Below are 26,903 nucleotides of genomic sequence, written 5' to 3'. Positions count from 1 at the left end.
ATACCCCACTCGTAAATTTTGAAGCTTTTATGTGTCTTTAAAAAGACAAACATCATCAAGTGGACCATGGCTTTACAGCCTCACTGTGTTGGTGACGGTAAGTAGCAGTACGTTTTTATTCAAATCATAAAAGTGGTGTTGAATTGTGAAGCCATCAACTTTTGGTTTCTACAGAACTTATTTTCTGTAATAACCCACTAGAAGAATGCCATTGGCTTTTTGTCAAGGGAACCAGGGTGATGCTAACGTCCACGTTGACCTACAAATAAACATCGTACCTGCACCACTTTATGATGTCTTTTTAAAATACGCTTTCGTTTTCACAGGAAATGTGAAGTTTCTGCTTGTTACATGCATAGATGTTTTGAAAATAAACTTAGAAACAGGGTTTCCAAGATCATGGAAAACCTGGAAAAGTCATGGAATTTCACAATCACATTTTCAAGGCCTGGAAAAGTCATGGAATCAGTAAAAGTCATTAAAAAGTTTGGGAAAAGTCATGGAATTTTGTCGTCTGTGGATAACTTTCCACATAATGGAACATAACGACCAATTGATTTTCTGAAGCTGTTGAGGTAACGTCGCTCTAATATGCGTCAGTGTGTGACAATGTTTGCTTTCCATCATGTACAATTTCTTCATTTTCTTCCTGCATTCCATCTCTAACTACATGTACGCTATATTTTTGATATTACAATTATGGGCTAGTTGGGCAAGACAAAAATTGAATAATGGGTCATGGACTAAGTACTGAAACTTATTCCATGAAAATGCGTGGGAACCCTGTGCAACTTAGGTAAAACCTTTCATTTTCAGATTTACTTCCTGTACTATACATCATATGGCCTACGTCACTAGCATTGCATGCTATACAATACGCATTTTTCTGTTTCCACTGTGAAACACCAGTGGAACTTTTCCTGACTGTCCCCATTTTTGGTCCCTGCTCTGTTGGGGTACCTAGCACACAGATCTGATGTAAATCCATCAGCACACCTTAAATTTCAGTATGGCAACTTTAACCATTCCTTTAGTTGTTACTGTCTCTCTTGGATGACGTACACTTTTAGTAAGGTTTTAGTAAGGCCATCTGATGCCTTGAAGGGTGCCTCTGCTGTCTGTCTGATGCCGAGGTCCTCAGACAAAACGGCAGTATTTGAGTTGGGAGTAAGAACTGTCTGAATATTGTTGGGTTTTACTCGTAATTGCTTCCTCTGACAAGATTTGAGCGTGACTGTGCACGCCCTTAGCTGTGGCTGGCTCAGCTGCAAGCCCGAATCATTGTGGCTAATTTGACGATAACCAACTGATCAACATAATTCTCTGCACTAACTATTCTGACTGGCTCCTGCCATCGCTGTGATTGTGGCAGACTGTAGCTGTGATTATGGCTGTTGCCATGGCTGCCTCATTGGCTGTTTTAATTACCATGGCAGTGACACATCATTTTTAATGGGTGTTGAAGCTATTCCCGAACTTCTGTGGTGTATACTGGAAACACATTCGTCATATCAGATAGAAGCACGGTGATTAGTTCGATCTCGGGGGAAGGTGGGCGGCTTAAAGAATCACTGTTCACACTCACATTTCACTCTGGATCTGTATGTACCTGTAGGGATAACTGGCAGTCATTTGCAGACGATGCTCATCCCCTGTAGGTGTCTCTTCAACTAAGTCCTGTCATCCATTTCTCCTCTCCAGCTCCTTCAGCCCTCTCCCGCTCACCTTCCGACAATCATTCCTCTCCCTTCCTCTGGCCCCTGTCCTTGCAGTGGTTTACCCCTTCCCCATCCATCCCGCCCTCAGTCTGCTCCTCCCATCTCATCTTGTACCTATATTTTTATACTGGCACAGCAGCAGGTTCTTGAATGTCTTTTTAAATGTGGCGTTGCACAGTGCGTAACAAGCTGGGTTGATGGTCGAGTTGACATAACACAGCCAGTAGCCAATAATCCACACAGTGTCGGGGACACAAGATTGGCAGAAGGTTGAGATCAACACCATGACGTTATACGGCGTCCATGTGATGATGAAAGCCAGCAGGATGGCAAAGATGGTCTTGGTCACCTATAGAGAACGGGAAGAAAAGAGAGACGAAGTGTAAATGGGAGCACTGATAATCTTTTCTCCTCTCCAGGCAGCTATTTGTTTTCATTTATTTCACTGTGGTGTGAAAACCAATTTGCTCAGAATTAAAACTTGTTTGGGATTGTTAATCCATGAGCGTGAACATTGTGTCTGATATTTTGCAGTTTAAATGCCTACTGGCTTGAAAAGTGAGCACTTTATTATAAGACAACAGTGATGCCACTAACAAAGAATAAAAGTAGAGATGTTTACTCTAAAAGATAGATCACCTCAAGTACTTTCAGACCTTTGCAGGTTGATTAGTTTACAGATCTAAGATAAACTGAAATAGATGAAAGGCAATAAGGAGAAACAATGTAATAACACTACATAATTTAATACCTGGACTAAAACATGTCAAAGCACTGTTTCTGTCCTTTTGGCAGTAGCGGCTCCTACTAACAGCATGAACACCACAGGCCTTATACTATAATCTCATCACACAGTTATTTAGTACGGTGGCTCTGAGAGCTCGGTGCACTGCAAATCAGATTAACATATGCAAATACATATGGTGCTTGTCAAAGTCAAGGATGCTTCCTTGGTAGGATGCGTCCTTCCAAGTCAGGTCCTACAGAGGCAAGGCAAGACTCCGTCACACATTGGAACAGGCTAGCAAGTGCTCAGGTGTGCATCATTGAAGAGGCCTGGCCTTCACTTAGAGCAAAGCATGTGCAGAGAATTGTGGGCACTTTATGCCTGCTGAGGATACACACATGCATCCCTAAAAAATTTTCTGAAGCTGCATGGCAGTCCCCTGGATAGCGACAAGTTAAAACACTGCCAGTAACAACATAATAAAAGGAGTAGGAAAGTACCTATAGGGTGGCTGGGTCCAACAAACCCTGGACTTTCACCCACGAGCCTAGTGTTTACTTCCCGAATGCCAAACCAAAATGTTTTTTCCTAAACCTAATCATGTGCTTTTGCTGATGTCCCGGTGTTGGTAGCGCATCATGAAACATCAACAGCAGATGTAGAAGGATACCCAATGTAATTCGTAGATGTGAAAGGCCACTGTCAAAGCGACAATATGTGTTGCCGGGATGAAAATGTGTTGCCATGTTACCATTCTACTACAGGGGAAAAAACGCTCTGGCTTGTTTTGTTTCCCGATACCAATAACTAGTGATGGCCAAATGAAGCTTCGTGAACCAGCAGTTGTATTTGCTGAACCCACTAGATGGCGCTCTTGGTGTAATGAAAAAGGCTCAAGGGATGGCAATGCAGTTTGGTTTCAACACTTTGTTGAACAAAGAGTGCCAGAGTGGACCCAAAAAATAAAGGAAATGGTTCATGAAGCTTCATTTGGCCGTTGCTAGTTGAAACCAAACTGTATTGCCATCCCTTGAGCCTTTTTCATTACACCAAGAGTGCCATCTAGTGGCAAATACAACTGCTGGTTCATGAAGGTTCATTTGGCCATCACTACCAATGACAGTCCTCCTGGGCAATGCTAAGACCAGGAAGCAGCGACAGTACCCTTGCAAAAGAGTGTCAGGGAACAACAGTGGTAGGGCTAACTGTTAGCATCACACAACTAATGTTACCTAATGGTAATGAATGAATTCAACGACAGAACTGAGCGGCTTCAATATGATGCTCATGCTAACCGGGCAAGCGTTGCAGGAGGAGTGGGGCTTCGTCGACAACAGTCCAAGATCAGACCCCTGGTGCACAAAGGATTGTATTCAGGTAGTGTTTGGCTGGATTCATTTTTCATGTTTCAAATGATGTTTTCATAGTTTTCGTCATAAAATTGAATCTTTTATCTCGACTCTGTTAAGTGGTGTTTGATGTACCATGAGGGATGGTGTTTAAATGAGAAACAGGCCTAAGCTAACACAAACACACAATTCACATCTGTGAATTCTGTTCTCCCCTAGACGAGGGCCTCTTGTCATTGAAGCCTACCATCATCCAGAATGCAATGATCAGTAATTGGCAAACAGCACTGTGACGGAGCAAGGTTGAGGCTAAGGTTGAGGATCTTTGGCTCTTAACATATTCATTTTGTCTGTCTGAAATGTTTTCTAATATATTTTTTTTATTTCAAGTGTGGAAATTTTGTGTGGTGCTGAAACAGTTTAAGATACATGTTTTGTCGTTTTAAAAGCTCAGAGGAATGCTTCCAATTGCCATCTGTCATTCTGAACACTAATGAAGTGAAGTGACTGCAGCTGCTCTGCACCATTCACATGCAGGTAAACTGGGTAGTCCCACTCGTAAGCCAACATACTGTATGCTGCCATGCAAAACCAATAACTGTAGCTTTGTTTGTTGTCATGATGAATTAAGCTGATGTAAGATGTAACCTGCCTCATCATGCAGTTTGCTTGTATCACCTACTCTTCCTCCCACTCAGACCAGTTAATTCAATTCATAAAAACATAATTTTACTCACAATATAATCACTAATATGTGCCTTTGTGTTATTATTGTGTTGTATTGTTTATAAATTATGCCCAATGTCCATGCACTGTTACATTAACATACTTTCTTTTCTCTGGCAGCCATCTGTCTTTTCCTCTTCACTTGGCTCCGAGCGATGCTTGCAAACTTTCGTGCCACAGTCCTAGGACGGCTGATTGGTATTGAATGCCTCTCGGCTCCCTCTACAGGGGGGACTATCTCTATGGCTGTGATGCATTCATCCCCAGCCTGCTTCGTTACAATCTTTATCTTGGACCACCTCGAGGCTGAGCCCATCTTTGATGCTGCAGGATTGACCGTTGTCGTGGCAACTGGGTTGGGATTTGTTGCTGCCTGTAACAAAGCCGAGAGAGTTTTGTTAGGAACCTTAACAGCCATTGCAACCTGTTGTAGGCTGCGTGAAGGTGTATGAAATATTTGGTTACCCTCAAAACCTTCTTTAAAAATGTATCTGAATATTCTTATCTATCTGGTCACATCATTTTATCAGATACTTGGTCATACAATGTGCAAGAAGTCTTTGGACATGGTAAAACCCTCCCCCTGTCCCTGTCGTTCCTCTGTCTCTTCTTGTGTGTCCACCTCCCCATCTCAACCAATCATCACACATATATCACATACAGTCTACTTTTACCTCCTCACTTACATATGCCAGGTTTATCAATGTAAAACTCACTGAAACTCAGTGAACTTTGAAATTTGACAATGTTGGATAAATTGGACTTCCCAAAACATTTGATCAGTGTCTCCAACTTAGAACCTGACCAAATGTCTCTCCTACTGTTCCTGGGTTATGGTGCTGAGTAATGGAAAGAAAAGTGTTTTTGGAAGATATCAGGATGTCACAGTAAAGCTGATCTTTGACCTTTTCAATGTATCCTATCAGATTTGTACAGAATTTTGTCATAATCAAGTGTATGATTTCTTGAGTTATGGCCTTTTCTGAAGAAATCAATGATACGTGACTACCTTGAGGAAATGGAGGTATGAAATATAAGATAATTAAAACCATGGCAGCTCGGCTTCTACATATATGTGTACAAATAAAATTGTTGTTATCTTTGTATACCATCTGAACTTACTATTATCATTTGCGACACGGTTGCGACATTGGCCCCCAACAGCTTTAGGTGCCTGACCTTGCTTTAAGGCCTTGTTTACACGGATACCGATATGGTCTGTGTACTTCGCGGCCATTCGTTTTTTGTTTCGAAATAACAAACTGAAACACGGAAAACCAACCATTATCTGTCTTTTGTTTTGAAATGACCAAATGAAAAAGGAAAAAAAACGATCCGTCTCCCATTTTTTACTTGATAATAAAGAAAAGAAAAACAGAAAACGAATCGTTATCCATTATCTGATTTAATTTGGGAATTTAAAAAAACCCTGTGGGAAACTCCTTTCTCTATTTTTTGTTTGTTTCTTCTCTGTGACCAGTAAGTTGCATTCATGTGGTGTCGGAATAATCGGAAAAATGACTTTCCAACTGGGAAAATACACATGAACACCTGCTCATGTTGGAAAAACAGCTTGAAGATAATTTTGGAACAGGAGCTACCGACTTGACTGAAATTGACGTCACTTTCACAGAAAACTGCTGGACGAAAAGGAACGTTTTGTCCATGGTAATAAAACTTTTTATTAATTTACGTATTGCGTATCATTTTTTGCAGACATGTAATGTGTAATGTGGTATGCCATTAGTTGCTGTCCATGTAGAGTGACCTAGATTAGTTAGAAAAGATATTTATTAGCATAACATGTCAGATAAAGCAATATTCTAGTAGTTATAGGAAATGTACATGCTCTGTATGTACATTTCATACACCACATGAATGCAGCTTACTGGTCACAGAGAAGAAATGAACAAAAAATAGAGAAAGGAGTTTCCATCAGGGTTTTTTTTTTAAATTCCCAAATTAAACTGGATAATGATAACGATTCGTTTTCCGTTTTTCTTTTCTTTTCTTTATTATCAAATTAAAAACGGGAGATGGATCGTTTTTTTCCTTTATCATTTGGTCATTTCAAAACAAAAAACGGATAATGGTTGGTTTTCTGTGTTTCAATTTGTTATTTTGAAACAAAAAATGAATGGCCACGAAGTACGCGGACCCGATACAATTAAAACAGATTTTTATTTATCCCGTATAAAAAAACTCCGGGTTTACACAGTCAGTTGTGACGATATCCCTGTTTACACGAAAACGCAAAAACGGCAGCTTTTTGCTGCAGTTAGCATGCCAGGCCAGTAGGTGGCGATACACCATATGTCCCATAGAAGAATGTTCTGCGCATGCACAGTGATTTGTCTTCCTCTTGGCGCTAGTGATAAAAACAATGATAAACTACATTTTAACCTTGATGCAGCAGTGCTAAATTCGTCAGCTAAGCTCGTAAGTAGTCCCAGAAATGCTAACAAAACGTAAACAACCCGGCATATATCTGCCATTGTTGTTGTGGTTCCCGGGCGCCTAATGGGCATGCGTGAACTGGGTTGCAACGTCATCGTTTTTCCAAAATCTCTGTCTATCCTGTTCACACGTCTCCATAGAAACAGATCTCGTTTTCGTCGAGAAAAATGACGCTTACGTGTAAATGATAGGTGTACATGTAAAGATAAATACCCATTTTCAGAAATAAATGGAACGGTATAAACAGGCCCTAAGTCGCAGATCGGTGTATCACGGCTGGATTGATCCCATCGCAAGATGGTCTCTAGTTCATATTAATGACAAAAAAAATTAAAAAAGGAAAGTTGTCCAAATTTTGAACACCAACCTCAGATATCACCTCGTTGTTGGTGTTGTCCTTTGGCTCTGTGGGGGGAATAAAAGCTGTGGACGAATCATTGGAGCTCTCTTTTTCCTCCTAGATAGATAGATAGATAGATGAAGCTATCACACTGCTGATCAGCATCTGGTAGACAGACAGTAAACATAAGCAGAGATGTTAATGGTATGTGAGTCCATACCTGTGTGAGTCCTGGACTGGGCTGTGCTTGAATCTGTGGCAGGACAGGTTTGGGTTCCTCCACTCTGCCATTCTTCACAGCCTCCAGCGCAGTGGTGGTTGAGTCCAGACTGAGTTTGGGAGTGGAGCGGGGACTGGCCTGAGGACTGGTCTCATTGTTGTTGTTCTGCTTTAACAGGTGACTCTTCATCAAGCTGGGAGTTCTGAAAAAAACAAACAGATGTGCACATTATACAACCAAAGAATGGATGTGAATAATAAATTGCACGCTCATAGTGGTTATTCATACTGCAGCAAGTTATGTAAATGATTAATTGATGTTAATAGCGTGGGTGAAACACATCTGGTGCCTAGTTGTGATTTATTGGCCCACTTGTTATCTCTTTTGTTTGAACACTGAAATCTACTTCTCTAGATGTTGTAAAGTTTAGGCAAAGAGCAGATGTAATGATTACCAGCACACACAAAAATAGTCATGTCACAACTGAATCTGAATCCAAACAACTCAAGGGAGACAGCTTGCTTGATTTTGAATTTCAGTTTAAAAACAGACAGGCGGTGTCAGAAGTGTCTTTTGTGTTTCCCATTCTCTCAAGACCTAATCTGTAACATGCATCATTATTTTAATTCCTTCGATGCTCTTACTTTATTCCTTTCTTCTCTTTCTTCTCTGGTTTGTGTTTGGAGACCCGGCTCCTGGAGGCCAGGGAAATGTGGATGTACAGGACTGTCATAATAATGACAGGAAGATAGAATGCTGCGATAGCCGTCCCAAATGTCACAGCGGGGTTTGAAAGGAACTGTAGAAAGACAAAATAAAGAAACCCTTCCATCATCTATAGAGAATGTTTACATATATGCACCAATTTATTAGGTACACTTGTACAGTCCAATCCAAGGTTTTGTTGACACTGTGTTACTTTAACTGTTAATCTTTGAGGTTGTAATTTTGTAGTAGTGTTGTATTGCACTGCATTATATGAAAGGGTAATATTTTGCATATCAATGCATAAACATTCTCCTATTCCTGAGATGCGACGCTGTTTTGCAGAACATTATGATGATATACTGACCTTTCACTTTTTTGGATTTAAATATCATCACTTCATCATTCTACCCTCGTGGATATTTGTGTGAAGATTTGTCAAAATTAGTGTATGAATTCTTGAGTAATGGCCAAAAGCATGTTTTGTGGCTTCACAGTGACCTTGACTTTTGACTACCAGTGGACGTTGGTGCCAAAATTAGAGAAATCCCTTCAAGGCGTCCTTGAGATACCAAGTTCACAAGAATGAGATGGAAAAGGTCACAGTTACCTTTAACACCAACATTGATCAGTTTTTCTTAATTCTTAAGTCCAAACGGACGTTAGTGCCAAATTTAAGAAAATTCCCTGGAGGCTGTCTTGAGATATTACATTTACAAGAATCAGAGATACTCAAGGTTACAATGGCCTTGACATTTGACCACCAAAATCTAATCAGTGGATTCTTTAGTCCATTATGACGTTTGTGCCAAATTTGACAACCCGAAAACATAACGCCTCCGGCAACAGCTATCTTGGGAGTGAAGGCATAAAAATACATTCATTCTTAATAATGATATTGTATTGCCTGTGAGCAGGAAAACTATCTGCTTTGTGCAATTCACTGTGGCTCCAAAAAACATAGACGAGGCATGTTTTTGGCGTATGTGCTAAAATTTCAGTTGTCTAGAGTGGCAGCAATCAGTTCGAGTGACTGCCTGGTGGACATTAACAGTCTACTGAGTGCGCTTTTTTGATCTGCCTAAAGGATCAATTAAGTTTTACATACTGTACCTGAATATAACATTCTCCAGGTGGCACTGTTCGCTGTCCAACGATGAACTGCCAGAACAAGATGGCAGGAGCCCACAAGATAAACGATAGGATCCATGCTGCGGCTATCATTAACCCCGCCATCTTGGTTGTCCTTCTTGTCGGATATGTTAGGGGTTTGGTCACGCAGAAATAGCGATCGAAGCTGATGATCAATAAATTCATCACTGAGGCGTTTGAGACAACATAATCTAAGGCTAACCACAAGTCACAGACCACCGGCCCAAGTGGCCAGTAGCCGACAATGATGTAGACTGTGTACAAATTCATGCTGAAAACACCAATGATCAAGTCAGCGCATGCTAATGAAAATAAGAAGTAGTTATTGACAGTTTGTAGGTGGCGGTTTACTTTGATGGACAGCATGACTAAAATGTTTCCTGTGACAGTCACAAAGCTCAGGGATCCTGTCACCAAGGCAATAAAAAACATCTCCAGAGCTTTATATGGACTTCCTGCCCCCGCTCCATCATCCACAGAGGAGCAGAATGTTGAATCATTGGAGGTAATGTTGCAGGAGGTGTTAGAGAACAGGTCAGCTGATTGGATGACTGATGACCCTGAAGGGAGAAGGAGAGAGAAATATGGATCATATTTCACCCCATTCACATGAAATATGGTTCATGGTTCATGAACCAGGCCACAGTGATCTTGACCTTTGACCACTGATATTTAATCAATTCATAGTGGATGTTTGTGCCAAATTTGAAGAAATTTCCTCAAGGTGGTCTTGAGATATTGTGTTCATGAGAACGAGATGGATGCAAGGTCAAAGTGACTTTGACCACCAAAATCTAATCAGGTCACAGTTGAGTTCAAGTGGACATTTGTGCCAGATTTTAAAAAAAGTCCCTCCAGGTGTTCTTGAGATAATGTGTTCATAAGAATTAGACAGACGAGGTAACAGTGACCTTTGACTTAGCACCACCAAAATGTAATAATTCCTTTGTTGAGTCAAAGTGAACGTTTACACCAAAATTGAAGATACTCCCTCTCGGTGGTCTTGAGATATAGCATTGATTAGAATGGGACGGTTGGACAACCTAAAAACACAATACCTTCAACCATGGCTATTGTTGGTGCTGAGCCATAACAAGTGTGAACTGATGATGATAGACTTTTATTTTTGAAGTACCTATAAGTTAGTTGGAAGGTAAAAAAGTTTACATTTTTTGGCACTGTAATCACTGCTAACTTTAATTAATAAAACAAGGTGTTGAAATGTTAAAGCTGGCTCATTTGAGATTATGTTTTTCTGGGGAGCTAACAAAAAATCTTAAGTTCCACTGGGAAGCCTTTTCGCAGCACACCCATCTGGTTGTACTGCCCCTCCTCCAACCAATCTGCACTCTGGAGTTTTGCCAATGTGAAATAAACCCAAAGTCACTCCTGGCAATATAATTACTTCTAATATTCCTTCCCATCATTAACACTATGAAAGGTGCCTAGCATATTACATCTAAAAAAAATCAATATCAGTTTAGGTGTACGGTATTTTGAGAGTGTCCCCCTTACAGCACAGAGGATCTATACAGTCAGCACAGTTTCAAGGTGGACACCCAAGATAAGTGTCATCAATTCAGTATCTGACCAAATGTCTCCCCTTCTGTTCCTGAGATATGAAGTTGAATTATGGGCAGAAAAATGGTCTTATGTGGGTTATTATGATGTCACAGCAAAGTTGACCTTTGATATTTTAGATATAAAATGTCATCACTCAATCATTTTATCCTATTAGACATTGGTGTGAAGTTCTGTCATAGTGAGCATATGAATTCATCTTGAATTCATATATTCTTAAGGCCAAAAACACATTTTGTCACAGGGTCAAATGTGGTCGAAGGTCAAGGTCAATGTGACCTTGACCTTCGATCACAAAATTCCAATTAGTTTATTCTTCAGTCCTTAAAATATCATGTTCAGGAGAATGAGACAGATGCAAGGTCACACTGATCTTGACCTTTGACCACTGAAATCCAATCAGTTTAGTGTCCAAGTGAATGTTAGTGCCAAATTTAAAGAGATTCCCTCTAACGGTTCTTGAGATATTATATTCACGAGAATGAGATGGATGCAAGGTCACGGCAACCTTGACCTTTGACCACCAAAATCTAAACACTTCATCCTCAAGTACAAGTCAATGTTTGTGCCAAAGTTGAAAAATTCCCTCAAGGTGTTCTTGAGAAATCTGACTCACAAGAATGAGACAGAGAAGGTCACAGTGACTTTGACCTTTGAGCTATGACCACCAAGAACCAATCAATTCATCAGATTTGGCACAAGATGACATTTGTGCCAAATTCGAGGCATCAAAGTTATAATAACAGAAGTAAATGGATACAATTGGGCTGTTCATGTCTTATTTCCTGCACATCTACTAGACTGCAAGGTCTTATTTAAAAAAAAAAAAAAAAAAGGGAACGGAACGGAGTGTGACTCTCTGATGGTGGTGTCAGAGAGGAGGATGCTGTCTAAGCTACCAACTATCTTGGACAATGTCTCACACCCACTCCACCATGTGCTGGTCAGGCACAAGAGTACTTTCAGTGGGAGACTCATACCTCCAAGATGTACCACTGAGCGCCACAGGAAATCATTCCTGCCTGTGGCCATCAAACTGTACAACTCCTCCCTCTGAGTGGCCCTGAGACTTTTTCACACACTGCAATAATTTAATTTAACTTGTGCAATAACCCCATTCACCCTGACTGTATATATTCTGTTTGTGTAAATAATCTTGTTCAGTTTACAATATATATATACATATATATATATATATATATACACACGTTTATGTTTGTTAATAATTCCTGTTTATTTAACTATATATTTGTTAATACTATTTAAATTTCTTATATTTTTACGTATCTTTCCTCTCTTGCAAGGAGCACCTGTAACATAAATAATTTCCCCTCGGGGATCAATAAAGTATTTCTGATTCTGATTCGGATTTAAGATACATATTTTGGCCATACGGAAACATCTTAATCCAACCTCCATGTCATGCAGAAAGATTGATCAAGATACCAGTTGGTTGCAACTGCTAAAAAATACACAGCATAGATAAACAATCCCTGATGTTTTCACAGCCATTGCCAACACAAGACTGACTTTGAGGAGTGATATCCAAAAGGATTTGGTGTAACATGAGTCAGAAAATAATGTGAATATATAATGTGAGAAAGTTGTTTAGAGTTTATACCACTGGATAATCCTGACTGAAAGTCCCTGACATGAGTCACGTATTTGTGCTGATGATTTCAGCTTTACTAACTAAATATGAGCTTCGGTGCAGCCCTCTATCTTAGCAGAGAAGCTGCTCCTTAGAGATTCTGAAGTCATTAGTCAGAGTCCCTTTCCTTTCCTGCCACAGACCTTTTTAAAGACGTTGGTACAAATCAATGAATTTCAGTGCATTTACAGTGCAAATATCTTCACTCTGGACAGCTGGTTCCACTTCAGGCCCCCAGCCTTTGAACTGCGCCCGATTAACAGCTGCTGAACCAGGTACATGAGTGTTCCTGCCGACAATAAAGTCCTTCCGTCAGGGCTGCTGAGGACAACAGTTCAGAGCCATGCAGTACACTGGCAGCTGCACAGCACGCGGACAGGGTTTTCATGAATAAAGGATGTTTTGGCCTTGTTTACTTACTATATGTCCAAAAAGGTAGGTAGATCTGTTAAGAACAGAGAAATATAAACAGACTATGCACATGAGGGAATATAGAGGGAAGAAGAGAAGAAACAAACTGATTAGGAACAATATTTTAAGCTTTTAATTGTAGACACATGTTCGAAGTATAAGGAATATGTCATTAAAATGTAGATGTCTAATTTCAATCTCAAACTTTTCAAAACTACTTGATCTTTGTTATGAATGCTCTCCATCTTTGGGGAGTACAGATGTCCAGATAAGGGTGCCTGGCTGGCTTCATTGCATCCAAGGTCAAAAGCAAGGGAGATTGCCCTGTGCCCCAGCCTCAACAGACGAGAGTCTCTTGTGAGATATATGCATTTTGTAAGAGACAGTCAAAGTAATTTAGAGTGAGCCATGTTTGTCGTTTAAAGTCAGTAGCCAATAGAAATCTCACAAAGCCATACATCGGTACAGAATAACCTTATTTGGGAATGTGGAGTAGCTCACAAGGGAATACTGTTTGGGTTAAATCTAAGGACTTGGTAAGGACATCCTCAGAATCTCTGGACGACATAAATTGTGTTACACTCTATGTTCAGCTGTGATTCTCCTCGATCAAGCCTTCATTAAATACAAAAAGTTAACATTAACCCTGCTATTTATATCATTTTTAATTTGCGTGTTGTGCAGCTGTACATTTTCAAACAGGGGGGGAAAAAAAGCCTTTGCATTTTATTTTGATCACAGTCTGTTTCTATAAAGGTGCTTGTGACATGTGACATCCAAACTTAACGTAGCTCATTTAATAGAAAATACCGAGATACGCATCATGTATCGCCATTAAGCCTGAAAATATCGAGATATGAATTTTTGTCCATACCACCCAGCCCTATATCATACAAACATGATTTACATAAGTCTTGTTTTATTTAGTAAAATATATAGCACAGTTTCTGTGGCCTCACAACCAGTTTTACTGTCAAAAATATTGATGGCATTAACAGAGACATTAACAAATATAATAAAGAAATAATAATATATGTCTGTCCGTTGACAATTGTCAATGCAATAATGTGACAACAGTGCAAGATGCAGTCATGAATTTTACAAGTCTTAACCCTCAAACAGGCCTTTGAAGAAGTGAGGACCAGCCAAAATGGCCTCACTTTCATAAAGCGTCCTCACTTTGTTGCTGAAATACGTACTTTGGTCCTCACAATGTAGCATGTACAAGTACACACACACACACACACACACACACACAATGTATATTGCACCAGTGGCCAACATTCATCATAAATTGCAGATTGCTGTATCTCATAGAAAAATGGTGTCTAGTTGTTTCTGCTGTCTAAGAGTATCGAATCACGAGTGAAATGAAATGCCACCACAAAATACTCTCCATCCACGTACTGCTCAAACATCATTTCAAATTTGCTTGCAGCCGGTTTACGAGAGACTGAATAAATAAGTGAGTGAGATAGAAACAGTGTAAGCACTGTAACATTTTCACTGGCTGACCCTCATGCTGCTTTCAACTGTTGACTTCTACTGGCAATGGGAAAGCAGTTGATTACAAATTTTTGGCGGGTTTTCCCATGTTTAAACTTACACACTTACTGGCACTAATTTTGGTGTAAAGCTATCAGTCACCAGTGAGGAGCTCCACTGCTGAGGTGACCACTAATGACTATCAGGACAGAATATTCTAGCGTAGCCTGTGGCTGAAATAAAATGCTCAACCCTCTCCAATGCATTAATACAGAATGGTAATCCAACATGTTCGTGTGTGCATTTATTGCTGGCACGACTTCAAAGCACCATGCCTATTGAAAATTAATGCAAACCCTCCAACCAATCTGTGCTGTGAATTCAATTTAGGCCACGGTTTAAATATACAGCGTATTGTTCTTTCAACAAGATGCTGAGTCAACACGGTTATTCTGTTGATATTCAAACTCATTTAACAGAGAAAGACTGGCTGACTGTGATAACATTCAATGGATGTATTAAGTGCAAGGAGAGACAAATGCTGCAGAACCAAGAAACTAGCAGATGAGTTCAGGGGAAAAGGGGAGATTCATACTTTAAACATTAAAGAAGAACTTCAATCATTTGCAGCCTTCTGACATTATTTTTGTATTTCTCTTTTCAAAATAACAAAGAGCATTCTGGCAAATGGTGAAGATTTTAGCCGGACATTAAGATTTAAACTGTTTATCTTCCTATATTAACACTAAAGAGCAAAGATTAGGCTGCCGTTCCCACAGCACTAATGTGTGGAGTTTCAAAACAGCCCTGTAATTTTAAATTCCAAGGACTGAAACTAGGCAAGAGTGAGGAAATTTAACAGTAGTGATGTGAGGAAAACCAGTGAGGAACTAAGCACCAATACAGGACCAGTGTTAGCCAACAAGCAGAAGTCATTTTCCATGACCCATTGAATCTAAGTAACAGAGAATCATCCTGTTAGACCCCTGGAGAGAGTTCAATCCAGTCTGCTACTCTCCTGGTCCAGTGATACTGATAATTAAATACATCTCTAGAAGTCATATAAAAAAAGGCTGGGTTATTGCCGTTTGGTTGTCTACGGCAGCAGATTGCTCTATCTTTCTATATGTCGGCTGTGACAGGAAAAGTCATGGAAGACAAAAAGAAACTCAAACAAGCAAGACTTTCCTGTCCCAGACATGGCGTCTGTTGTCATCTACTATGACACACTACACGAGATAAAACGATGGATTATTGCGTATGACAGTTATTGTCAGTCAGGATCCGTGCCAAGCCGACACCGTACAACACAGTGTCGCGCTATAATTAGGCTGATATCGTGTAGTCTGAACCTGGCATAAAATGTCTGCAGTGCAGTTTCCATGAATTTGGATGTATCAGCCTCACAACTAGTGATGTCCAAACGAAGCTTCATGAACCACCAGCTGACCCAAAAAATAAAGAAAATGGTTCATGAAGCTTCATTTGGCCATTGCTAGTTGAAACCAAACTGCATTGCCATCCCTTGAGCCTTTTTCATTACACCAAGAGCGCCATCGCCATCTAGTGGGTTCAGCAAATACAGCTGGTGGTTCATGAAGCTTCATTTTGCCGTCACTACCATCCACCACCCCAACCTGCCTCCTCATATACTTGCTGAGTAATTTTGGGCTACTCAAAGCTACTAAAGGTACTATATTTTTATACACAGGCTACTTTCCTGAATCGCCATCGCCATCTAGTGCGTTCAGCAAATACAGCTGGTGTTTCACGAAGCTTCATTTGGACATCACTACTCACAACCACAGAACACCTGTAATCACACCAGCTCAGGCATCCAGCGTCTTCAGCGTTTGATAATTTGGCAGTACATCCAACCGCCCTCACAACCCCACATTAATTACAACGACAAACTGCTGTCAGGTCAATACCCTAGTGAGGTTGATGAGCATGCAGGCAATATTGCAGGTGAAGATGCTGGATGTGGAGGTCCTGATTTGGTGTGGCTACATGTGGTCTGTGGTTGTGAGGCTGGTTGGATGTACTGCCAAATTCATGGAAATGACATCGCAGACAGCTCATGGTAGTGAAATGAACAGCAACATTGGACATTCTGACAGTCAGCATGCCAATGGCAAGCTCCCTCAAATCTTGTGACATCTGTGGTGTCTCTATTTATTTATACATGAATGCCGTACCTAATACATATTCAAACTACTGCAACATTGGTCCATACATATTGCATTACACACATTTACACATAGTGACCGTAAGTAGCTGACCAGCATGTAACCACAAAACACATGGATACACACATGTATCACACACAGACACAGCTCCCTCAGTGCTAGTGCAACCATGCCAAGACATTGAAACAGAGAGTGAGTGAAGAAACGCTGTGTTCAATCATGTATGTACTGTATCTGCAGTGTTTGAATCATGTATGTGTATCCTGCCTCTGGAAGACATGCCATACAGCTCTCTGACAATGATATATGTAGAGAACTGCAGTTATCTTTAAATCTTAGGCTGCTGCTACAGAACTGCATCATAAATTCCCTGTTATTTAGAGGGCCTCTGCAGAGAGTAGACTGTAAAGAGCCAGGAGGATACACTCCACTTTCAACTAGACTGTTATAAAGATAGCAAGTGGAAAACATACCATTAAGTCACAATTAGTTGCAGCGATAGTAGTTACATAATCAGAAATGAACAAATAAGATTGAATAGTATAAGTAAGCTATGAATATTTCTTGTATTGTGTACATAAGTGCGTTATGTACTATATACTGTACATTGTTTAATTACAGCTCCTCAAATATCGCCCTCGGCTCAGCGGACTTTCATGTCTACATATGAGACACAAGGTGTCCTCCTGCACCTGTTGTTCCAGGATGGCATGTGGATTTATGCCTGTTACATGCATTGTGGCTTTTGAAAACACACCTCTGTTTTCACAGGAAGTGTACAGTTTCTGCTTACAACATCAAAAACTTACATCACTAAAAAAACAAACGAAAAAAAAAACTCTTAAGAGACGTGGTTAGGTTAAAGCATGAAAAGCACATGTTTAGGTTTAAGCAACAAAAACGTGGTTAAGTTTAGGCATTGCAAGGATGTGATCAGCTTTAGGCAACAAATGCACATGGATAAATTTAGGCATTGAAAGGATTTGATTAGGTTTAGGCAACAATTGAAGAAGCTTGGGTTTAGGCATTAAAAGGACATGGTTACGTTTTGGCAACAAATACATGTGGTTAGGTATATGCAACAAAAGCACGTAGTTGGGTTTAGGCAACAAATGCACCTGGTTAGGTTTAGGCAACAAAAACATGGTTGGGTTCGGGCATTAAAATGACGTGATTAGGTTTAGACAACAACTTCACGTGGTTAGGTTCAAGCATTGAAAGGATGTGGTTAGGTTTAGGCAACAAAAACGTGATTAGGTTCAAGGAAACAAAGGCACGTGATTAGGTTTAGACATTAAAAGGACGTGATTAGGTTTAGGCAACACATACATGTGGTTAGATATATGCAACAAAAGCATTTGGTTAAGTTTAGGCAACAAATACGTGTGGTTAGGTTTAGGCAACAAAAGTACGTGATTAGGTTTAGGCAACAAAAGTACGTGATTACGGGGCATCAGTAGCGTAGTCAATAGTGCGACCCATGTACAGAGGCAATGCCTTGCTGCAGCGGCCGCAGGTTCGACTCCGGCTTGCAACCCTTTGCTGCATGTCAACCCCCACTCTCTCTCTCACCTCATTTCAGTCTGTCCTGTCCATTAAAGGCAAAAAGCCCAAAAAAAAATCTTAAAAAAAAAAAAAAAAAAATACGTGATTACGTTTAGGCAACAAAAGTACGTGATCAGGCTTAGGCAACAAAAGTACGTGATTAGGTTTAGGCAACAAAAGTACGTGATTACGTTTAGGCAACAAAAGTACGGGATTATGTTTAGGCAACAAAAGTACCTGATTACGTTTAGGCCACAAAAGTACGTGATTAGGTTTAGGCCACAAAAGAACGTGATTACGTTTAGGCAACAAAAGTACGTGATAAGGTTTAGGCAACAAATGCGTGTGGTTAGGTTTCGGCAACAAAAGTACGTGATTAGGTTTAGGCAACAAATGCATGTGGTTAGGTTTCGGCAACAAATGGAAATGACTAGTTTTAGTCAACAAATACACATGGTTAGATATACGCAACAAATGCAGGTTGTTAGGTTTAGGCAACCAAAATATTTGGTTAGGTTTAGGCATTGAAAGGACATGTTTAGGATACCCGGAGGCATATAATATTGCCTTGAAAGGTGACTTTCAAGGCCTCCCCCTTTGTCAAAATATTTGACCAAACGGTGGTATTTTTACAACTTGGGAATGAGAACAGGCTGGGAAATATATTTGATTAATTAAATTTGTATGAGTAAAGTATATTAAAATAACCTGTTCACAGTGTATTCTGTGGAATATCCAGATTTATTTGCTGTTGATTTTCTAACTTTTTCTAAAAATGTAATTAGTCCTCACTGTTTTGGAGTAAAAGCAGATATCAGATACAAAGAAAACAAAAATTGTCAGAGGTAAGTGAGAAAGACTTATTTGGAATTTGGCGTTCACACCCTACTTCAATGACTACCCTTTAGCAAAGCACTGAATCCCCAAATCTTCCCGTGATGAAAGACCTTGGAAAAAATGAATGAACAAAGTGGATAACCACAAACCTTACGGAGCTGAATGTAAAAGGTTTCTGCTGGGCTTCAGGCCTGGTTTATAAGCACACCATGGAGAACTCTAAAAATGCAGCTGTTGACCTGCAGGTTAATTAATGGTGTGATAATTTATGGGACACAGGTTAGAGATCACGACTGCTGGATAAAAGGAGTCTGACCCAATGTACTCCAAGTATTAATGAGACATGATCGTCATGTTCACATGTGCACCCGCGGCACCAAACACCCACACACTGACGCAGTAGCCTTCATGCATGATCACTACACAAACACACATTACAGAAATATATACAGTACAGCTCTGAATAGTAGCCTACAGGTTGTTTATGCAAAGTGTAGAAGCTTTTCCAGTCACTGACTTAGAGCCACATTAACTGATTGTTTGGATGCTGAGGAGCAGAAGAAGTGAACTGTTAGTCCTGATGCATTATCACACTGGGGCGCTTTTCGTGTGCCTGTTTATGAATTCAAGTCCAATATTTACTCTCCATCTGGTTTGGCCTCAACCAAGTCCAGAGGAAGATTTGGTCTGCTGTTTGGTGCTATGTGGGGAGTGTACGGTGAATCAGAGCTTGTTTTGATGACAATACGCAGTCTGCTGCTGCTGGACACCACGTGAATGAACAGTGAATGAACAGGCCGTTAAACCAGAACAATAAGCTATGAAGGGAAGCTTCGGGAAGACAGAGATAACCAGGATTCATCTAGTGTTGGTGCTGATGTTCAATTTTAACACCAATGACTCGTGACTTCACTTGGACTTGAGCCTTTTGACTGAAAAAAACAAACTATTTTGGCACACTATTTTAAAAAGTTTCATGAAGCTTCATTTGGCCGTCACTAACAAAAACCCAATTGCAGTATGCAAAACATGCAGGCTGATAATTATCGACGGATATCAACCAAGTTCCAATACTAATATGTTATTACTCTATTGTTAAAAAGGTGACTGGAAACTCAAAGTTAAAGTTCCGGGACTCGAGAATTATGTGTGACTTGCAAAACAATTACAATGACATTTTTACCAGCTCCTGGCTCATGAAACTTAACAGATGTGTAGTTGAAATCAAAAGAAGCCAGAGTTCAAAGACTAGTGTCTTGACTTGGTTGACTTGGTCCCACCTCACCATTTTCACCATTGTAGCTTTGCAAGTTTACTGGCTAAATCTAAAATACATACTTGGCTGGATGAGGACATTTTACCAGCACTTAGCCAACAAAGCCTTACTTTAATAGTCGAGATCAAAAGAAAGGGAGAGTTCGAAGATTGGTGTGATCCGAGCAGGGGTGCGGAAGTAGGTGATCCCATCGTATCCCAAAATGGTCTCAAGTTTACGTTTATACTTTAAAAACTTGGACTTTAACTTTTCCTATATTTGAACATTTTAAGCAGTATCTTCAAAAATAAAACCTAATTATTGTATAATATATATCTATACAGGTTGTATCTGTATGTGTGTGCTTAAATTCTTTTTAGATAACATTATTTGGTGGCTTTCAAAAGATATGGAGCAACATTCACTCTGTTATGTTCTAAAAGCCACCCAGAGCCATCTAAATTTTTTATGCATCATTCATGTGGGCCAAATGGAGCTAATTCTGGATACAGGGTCTATTGTTTATGTAATACTCCAGTCACTATACTCACAGTTTGAGTTTTTATGTACTCATGATATAATCTTTAACCCTTTGAAACCTGAGCCCACTGGTTTGAGTTCTTTCTAAAACAGAACATGGGGAGAAGGCAATTAGCAACTTAAGAAATAGGGCAAAAATGATCAAAGTCTTAGGGCTGATGTGAAACTGCGCCGACTTGTGGCAGCAAAAAGTTTGTCATGGGTGCGTCGGTACAATAGACAAACAACAAAGCACGGCAGAGGAGATACCTGCACACCAAAGAAACTGGGCTGGACAGCCACAAAAAGATCCATAGGATAAGTGCAACACAAAAATTAAATTAAATTTAAGACATCAGGGCACAAAAAAGGTGCTCAAGAGTGAAGACAAACAGCAGCAGTCCTTGACTATCATCAGTGCGTCTGACATGAGTGCTTCACAGAGCACATGTAGACACAGATTCCTCCCAGTAGTGATGAATCAATCAGCTGGTGCCACTGATTAGACAAGGTCAAGTACAAGTAATAAGAAGTAGTAATAAGAAACACAGCTGTACGCGGAGTGATGAAAAGAAAGGACAAAATATAACAAAGTAAGTCGCAAAAATTAGTAAGAAAAAGTATTTCTTACTATAATGGCGAAAATTCTGTGTGTGTGTGTTCCACGTTTTTCTCCTCACTGACTTGGTCAATCCATGTGAAATTTGGCACAGTGGTAGAGGGTCATGGGAGGATGCCAATGAAGCAATATTACATCAATTGGCCAAAGGGGGGCGCTATAGCAACCGATTGAAATTGCAAACTTTGAATGGGCATATCTCATGCCCCGTATGTCGTAGAGACATGAAACTTTGCACAGAGATGCCTCTCCTCATGAGGAACACATTTGCCTCAAGAACCCATAACTTCCGCTTATATAGATTTTCCGCCATTTTGAATTTTTTGAAAAACACTTCAAATGGATCTCTTCCTAGGAAGTTTGAGCGATCTGCATGAAGCTGGGTGAACATAATCTAGGGACCAATATCTAAAGTTCCCTCTTGGCAAAAGTTGGAAAACTTACTAAAACTGAGCTTCTATAAGGCAATGAATATTGCGGAGGGCGTGGCTCATCACATAAAGGTGTATAACATCTCAAAGGTTTCACCCATCACCACGCAACTTTGTAGGCATATGACCACACATAATCTGAGGGGACCCCTCCATTATTGACCCCATCAAACAAAATGGGGGCGCTAGAGAGCTCATCAAGGTGACTGGAGAAATTTAACTCTAATTGGCAACTGGGTGGCGCTATAACAACAGAAAAATGCTTAAAAATGGCTAAAATGCGGCCGATCGCTGTGGCTCCCCCTGTGGACCAATGTTTTTGTTTCTCTAATTTTTGGTATGACTAAGTCATGGTATGGTATGCTGTACATAATCATGGAAACTGTCAGTGTGTCATTCTGTCAGTTAGTCATTCTAGTCAATACAACTTATAAACACTTTAACTATCTGCCTTTCAACATGCTACCTCAACTACTAATGTACAGTTTTAACTATCGATGGTACTACTGTACTTTCAATAAAGCAATCGTACTATCAAATTCACAAAAACTCTGAAGTCTGAATACATTGCTCTTCTTAATGGGTTCAGTTGACTATTTAAACTGCAGTTTCCTATGACCTGTATCCCAAACACACACCATGTGAAACTGTACGTGGGCAACTGTGCTCTCAACGGGTATGGACTCGTGTATACAAATAAAAACATCAGAAAAGACACTTTCAGTTCCAACTCAAGGACACACACACAACTTGGCTTAGATCCTCATGAAATACACAACACGGGACTGATGAGAAGCACATTGCGGTTGATTTCATCACCGTCATCTTACACACTCATATACATGAACAGCATTCCAACAACAAGGCTCGAGCCGGCACGCTACTGCAACATTTATGTCTTTCTAACATGTGCACACACACGCACAGTCAACAGTCAGCCAGCACTCTATTGAAATATTCATCTAAAATAGACATTATATTAAATTATACAACTGAGGATGTTCGTGCGCCTCACACTCATTTACCTACTGCGGCTTTAGATCTGAAATTCTAAATTTATGCTGAATAACATAGCAAGAGCTGCTCTCAAACTGAGTGTTTAAAAATAGAAATGTATGAACGTTGTAATGAATTCAGCAAATCCTTGTTATAAATGCTCCTGTAACAGCAATGTTGATTCAGCTGTGTGTTATTATTTGAGTGTAGAGTTAAAGTTGTTGCGTCTTGGATTTGAAATGTTGTCAGGTGTTTAAAATACTCATGCACATGTCTCTTTTTCTTGTCTTTATCATTATCTCCCTCCCAACGTGTCCCCAGAGGAGGACCAGGTGAACAATGGGGTGACTTCTCCTCTTATAACCCCAGGCTGAAATCAAAATACCTGTGTTAAATTTTGAAAAGACAGCTCAAAATGAGGAAGAAATCTAAAACTGTCCACAGGGAAGGAAGCTGGTCGAGCAGTTTTCCAGCAAACAAGCCCCCGTGGGGCCGCTGTTGTTGTTTAGTGGGAAGTAAAGACTCGAGCAAACCAACACTAAACCCACAGGTCCCACTGCACAGCCCACAGCATTATCCTAATCATTGGTCCATTGTGGGCTTTTGCATGTGGGCCTCACTGAGGTACACAATGCCTTACAGACCAGTTAAGCCTGTTGTGTCAACATCACAAACAAATGATTTTGCTACCAGCACCAGGAAACATACTATTTAAAAAGTCTTTATTCACATGGCTTATTGCAGCCTTGATCTTTATTGGTTATGATAATAGTGTACTCATTACAGTAATGCTGACATTACTGCTAAAACACAACCCTGTGTCCTACAAATTATGTTTGTATATTACTTAATTGTTTTCATAATTACGTTGTGGTGACAGTGTAATTGCTGCCTGCCATATGTTGAGAGAGTTATTGAATTAATACATGTATGTACCATGATGGATTCTCAGGGAGGTGGTTGGGGGATGGTGGACATACAGAGCGCAGAAACCTTGGCAGAGGCTGCTGATAAAGCAAGCTAGTCCATTTCCTGTATATATTTGCCACTGCACTGCCCTATTAAGAGACTAGCAGTGACCCTGAGACCATGTTGAAGACAACAAAATAATGTTAGATTTCAAGAAGAAAGTCATAAATCTATGTGAATAAAGTCTTAAATAATAAATCTACTAGTCCATACCCATTAGTAGCTTTGCCACCTTCTACCTATGCCAATCCTCAATGCCTATGTGCAGTTTCACATAGACTGACCACGTCAGTGAGTAGAAAAACGTGGGACAGTTTTAGTAAATTTTCCAACTTTTGCCAAGAGGGAACTTTAGATATTGGTCCCTAGATTATGTTCACCCAGTTTCATGCAGATCGCTCAAACTTCCTAGGAAGAGATCGATTTGAAGTGTTTTTCAAAAAATTCAAAATGGCGGAAAATCTATATAAGTGAAAGTTATGGGTTCTTGAGGCAAATGTGTTCCTCATGAGGAGAGGCATCTCTGTGCAAAGTTTCATGTCTCTACGACATACGGGGCATGAGATATGTTCATTCAAAGTTTGCAATTTCAATCGGTTGCTATAGCGCCCCCCTTTGGCCAATTGATGTAATATTGCTTCATTGGCATCCTCCCATGACCCTCTACCACTGTGCCAAATTTCACATGGATTGACCAAGTCAGTGAGGAGAAAAACGTGGAACAGACACACACAGAGTTTTCGTCATTCTATAGTAAAATAAGATTAGACTCATAATATGAGATTAAATTTGAATAGATGTGAAAAAGTCACAGATTAAGAGGTTAATTCAACAAACAAAATGGTGTCCGAGTAGATCACTATGAGGAGAGCAAATTAAAACACCGGAGCTGAAAGACCCACCTGCCGGTTCCTGGTGTTTTGCATGTGCCAGGGTTGCTTTGCCATCGTAGGGGATGTGAAACACATCTAACATAATGAGATCTTTCTTATCAAATGACTATTTTCTTGGTGCAACAGGTTGCCAAAATGACCTGGCCCAGCATCGGCCTTAACTTGGCATGCAAGATGAAATTAGCTGGGCTGTGTCCGGTTGCCCAACTTGGCTTAAACTCTGCATGAATGACACCCCAGAATCACACCAAATCAGCTGGCCCATTCCCGACTGCTAACACTACCATCACTGGGCCGTTATCTAAAATGACCTGGCTCAGCATCGGCTCAAACTCGGCTTGAATGACGCCCCAGAATCGGGCTGAATCAGCTGCCGACACTGCTGACACCATCCCTGGGTGTAAAGACATCTGAGGTTGGGGAGCACACTCACTCTTGCACTCTTGGTGACGACATCAAACATGCCTGAGGATCTGCCACGCACATTCATGGTTTTAAACTTCTCCTGATGTCTGTTTATTCGCTAGTTTTAATGAATTTACATTTTCACCTGCACCATTTAAATGTTCCTCTCTTAATATTCATAATGAAAAATATCTGGAGTATTAGACTTGCCTCAGAGGGTTCACTTCACTGCTCTGACATCCCTAATCCCCAAAAGTGCTGCTGTACCAACTGTTAGGCGGTGCAGACTTGGTAACGTGGGGATCTCGAGTGAGTTTTCGCTGTCAGTGCAGTATCACAGAGAGATTCGGGGTTTTAATCCAGTGATGGCGGGATACTGTCTCCCCAGAAGAGACAAGGAAATATAGAGCAGAGAAAGAGGCTGACTCCTGTGCCCCAACTACTAAGTATATTACCAACTAGAAGGGTAATGTAACAGAGGAAGGACCAAGTCATTGTCTCAAGTCTCAAGTCTTCCAAGTTTAGTTAGTTACATTAGTACTTCATTAGGGATGCATGATATTGGATTTTTGCCGATATTCGATATGTCAATAGTTTCCAACTCATTTTGGCCAGTTGCCAATGCTGATACCAATATATGCACATCTATATCTTTACACCCAATTGCAGAGAACATCAAGCATCTCCTGTGGTGGAACTGATTCGATTGAGTTGATTGATTTCATGGTTCTCTCTTGCAACTTAATTGGACGTTGCCGGACAGGATCTTGGCAATTAAGTGCAGTCACGTGACCAATGCACTGACAGAGGTAAAGAAGGAAGTAGCATGAAGCATGAAGAGTGAAAATTCAGAGGGTAGATTGGTGTGTTGGATAGGTCATAAAAACACAGGACTTTTCCCAGGAGATCAGTGTTTGTGTCTCATGTGAAACCAAATATTTTTAAGTCCAAGTGAAGTCCCAAGTCAAAGGTGTTAAAGTCCAAGTCGAGTCTAAAGTCTTTACATTTGTGACTCAAGTCCAAGTCATGTGACCCGAGTCAACACCTCTGGTATGTAAAGATATAGTGGAGTAATGGCGTCCTGAGTAGAGAATGAAGTCACAGTCCCTCTGTGTGTGTTGTAATCTGAGCTACTCTGTGTTCTGGGCTGGCACTCCTTTTGATTGACTGCAGGCACTGTTCTGTGGATGCCTAATGTTTCTAAAAAGTTAGGGCTATATCGTAAATGGACTTGCACTTTCAAAGCGCCTTTCTAGTCTTTCAGCCACTCAAAGTGCTTTTACACAACATGTCACATTACTCACTCACACTGTGGTGGCTGTTGCTCAGAGGTAGAGCCAGTGGTTCAACTCTCGACTCCTCCAGTCTGCTTGGTGAAGTATCTTTGTGCCATCAGTGTCTAGATGCCTAAAAACTGAGTAGCAGGTGGTGCCTCGGCCTCTGTGGTGTCAATGTGCTTTGAGGAGTCGGAAGACTAGAAAGGCAGGACCATTTACACACTGGTGTACCATAAAAGGAGGCACCTGCTCCTCAGTTAAACATTCACACACACTCACACATCGATGGCACAGCCATTGGGAGCAATCAAGAGTTCAAGGATACTTCAACATATGGACTGGAGGAGCCAGGAATGAATCGCCCATCTTTCAATTAGTGGACGACCAGCTCTACCTCCTGAGCCACAGCCGCCTGCGGAGCAGATGGTGTTTTCCCATAGAGATAT

At 40.5% G+C, this 26,903-nt stretch overlaps 1 protein-coding gene across 1 annotated transcript in view; it reads right to left on the bottom strand.

The window, feature by feature from the left end:
- Nucleotides 1–711: 711 nt before the first annotated feature.
- Nucleotides 712–26,903, bottom strand: part of chrm4a (cholinergic receptor, muscarinic 4a) — a 43,548-nt gene continuing 17,356 nt past the window's right edge. Inside the window, exons 2-7 of the mRNA XM_033615679.2 lie at nt 9,356–9,954; nt 8,182–8,336; nt 7,538–7,739; nt 7,345–7,434; nt 4,624–4,893; nt 712–2,067 (exon numbers count right to left, since the gene is read on the bottom strand). Coding sequence (XP_033471570.1) covers nt 1,822–2,067; nt 4,624–4,893; nt 7,345–7,434; nt 7,538–7,739; nt 8,182–8,336; nt 9,356–9,954 — 1,562 coding nt within the window. The 3' untranslated portion in view covers nt 712–1,821. The remainder of the gene's footprint in view (nt 2,068–4,623; nt 4,894–7,344; nt 7,435–7,537; nt 7,740–8,181; nt 8,337–9,355; nt 9,955–26,903) is intronic.

The sequence above is a fragment of the Epinephelus lanceolatus genome, chromosome 24, assembly GCF_041903045.1.
Source record: "Epinephelus lanceolatus isolate andai-2023 chromosome 24, ASM4190304v1, whole genome shotgun sequence".
Taxonomy (NCBI): Eukaryota; Metazoa; Chordata; class Actinopteri; order Perciformes; family Serranidae; genus Epinephelus; species Epinephelus lanceolatus.
Note: the sequence above shows the minus strand (reverse complement) of the source record. Positions and strands in the feature narration are given on the sequence as shown.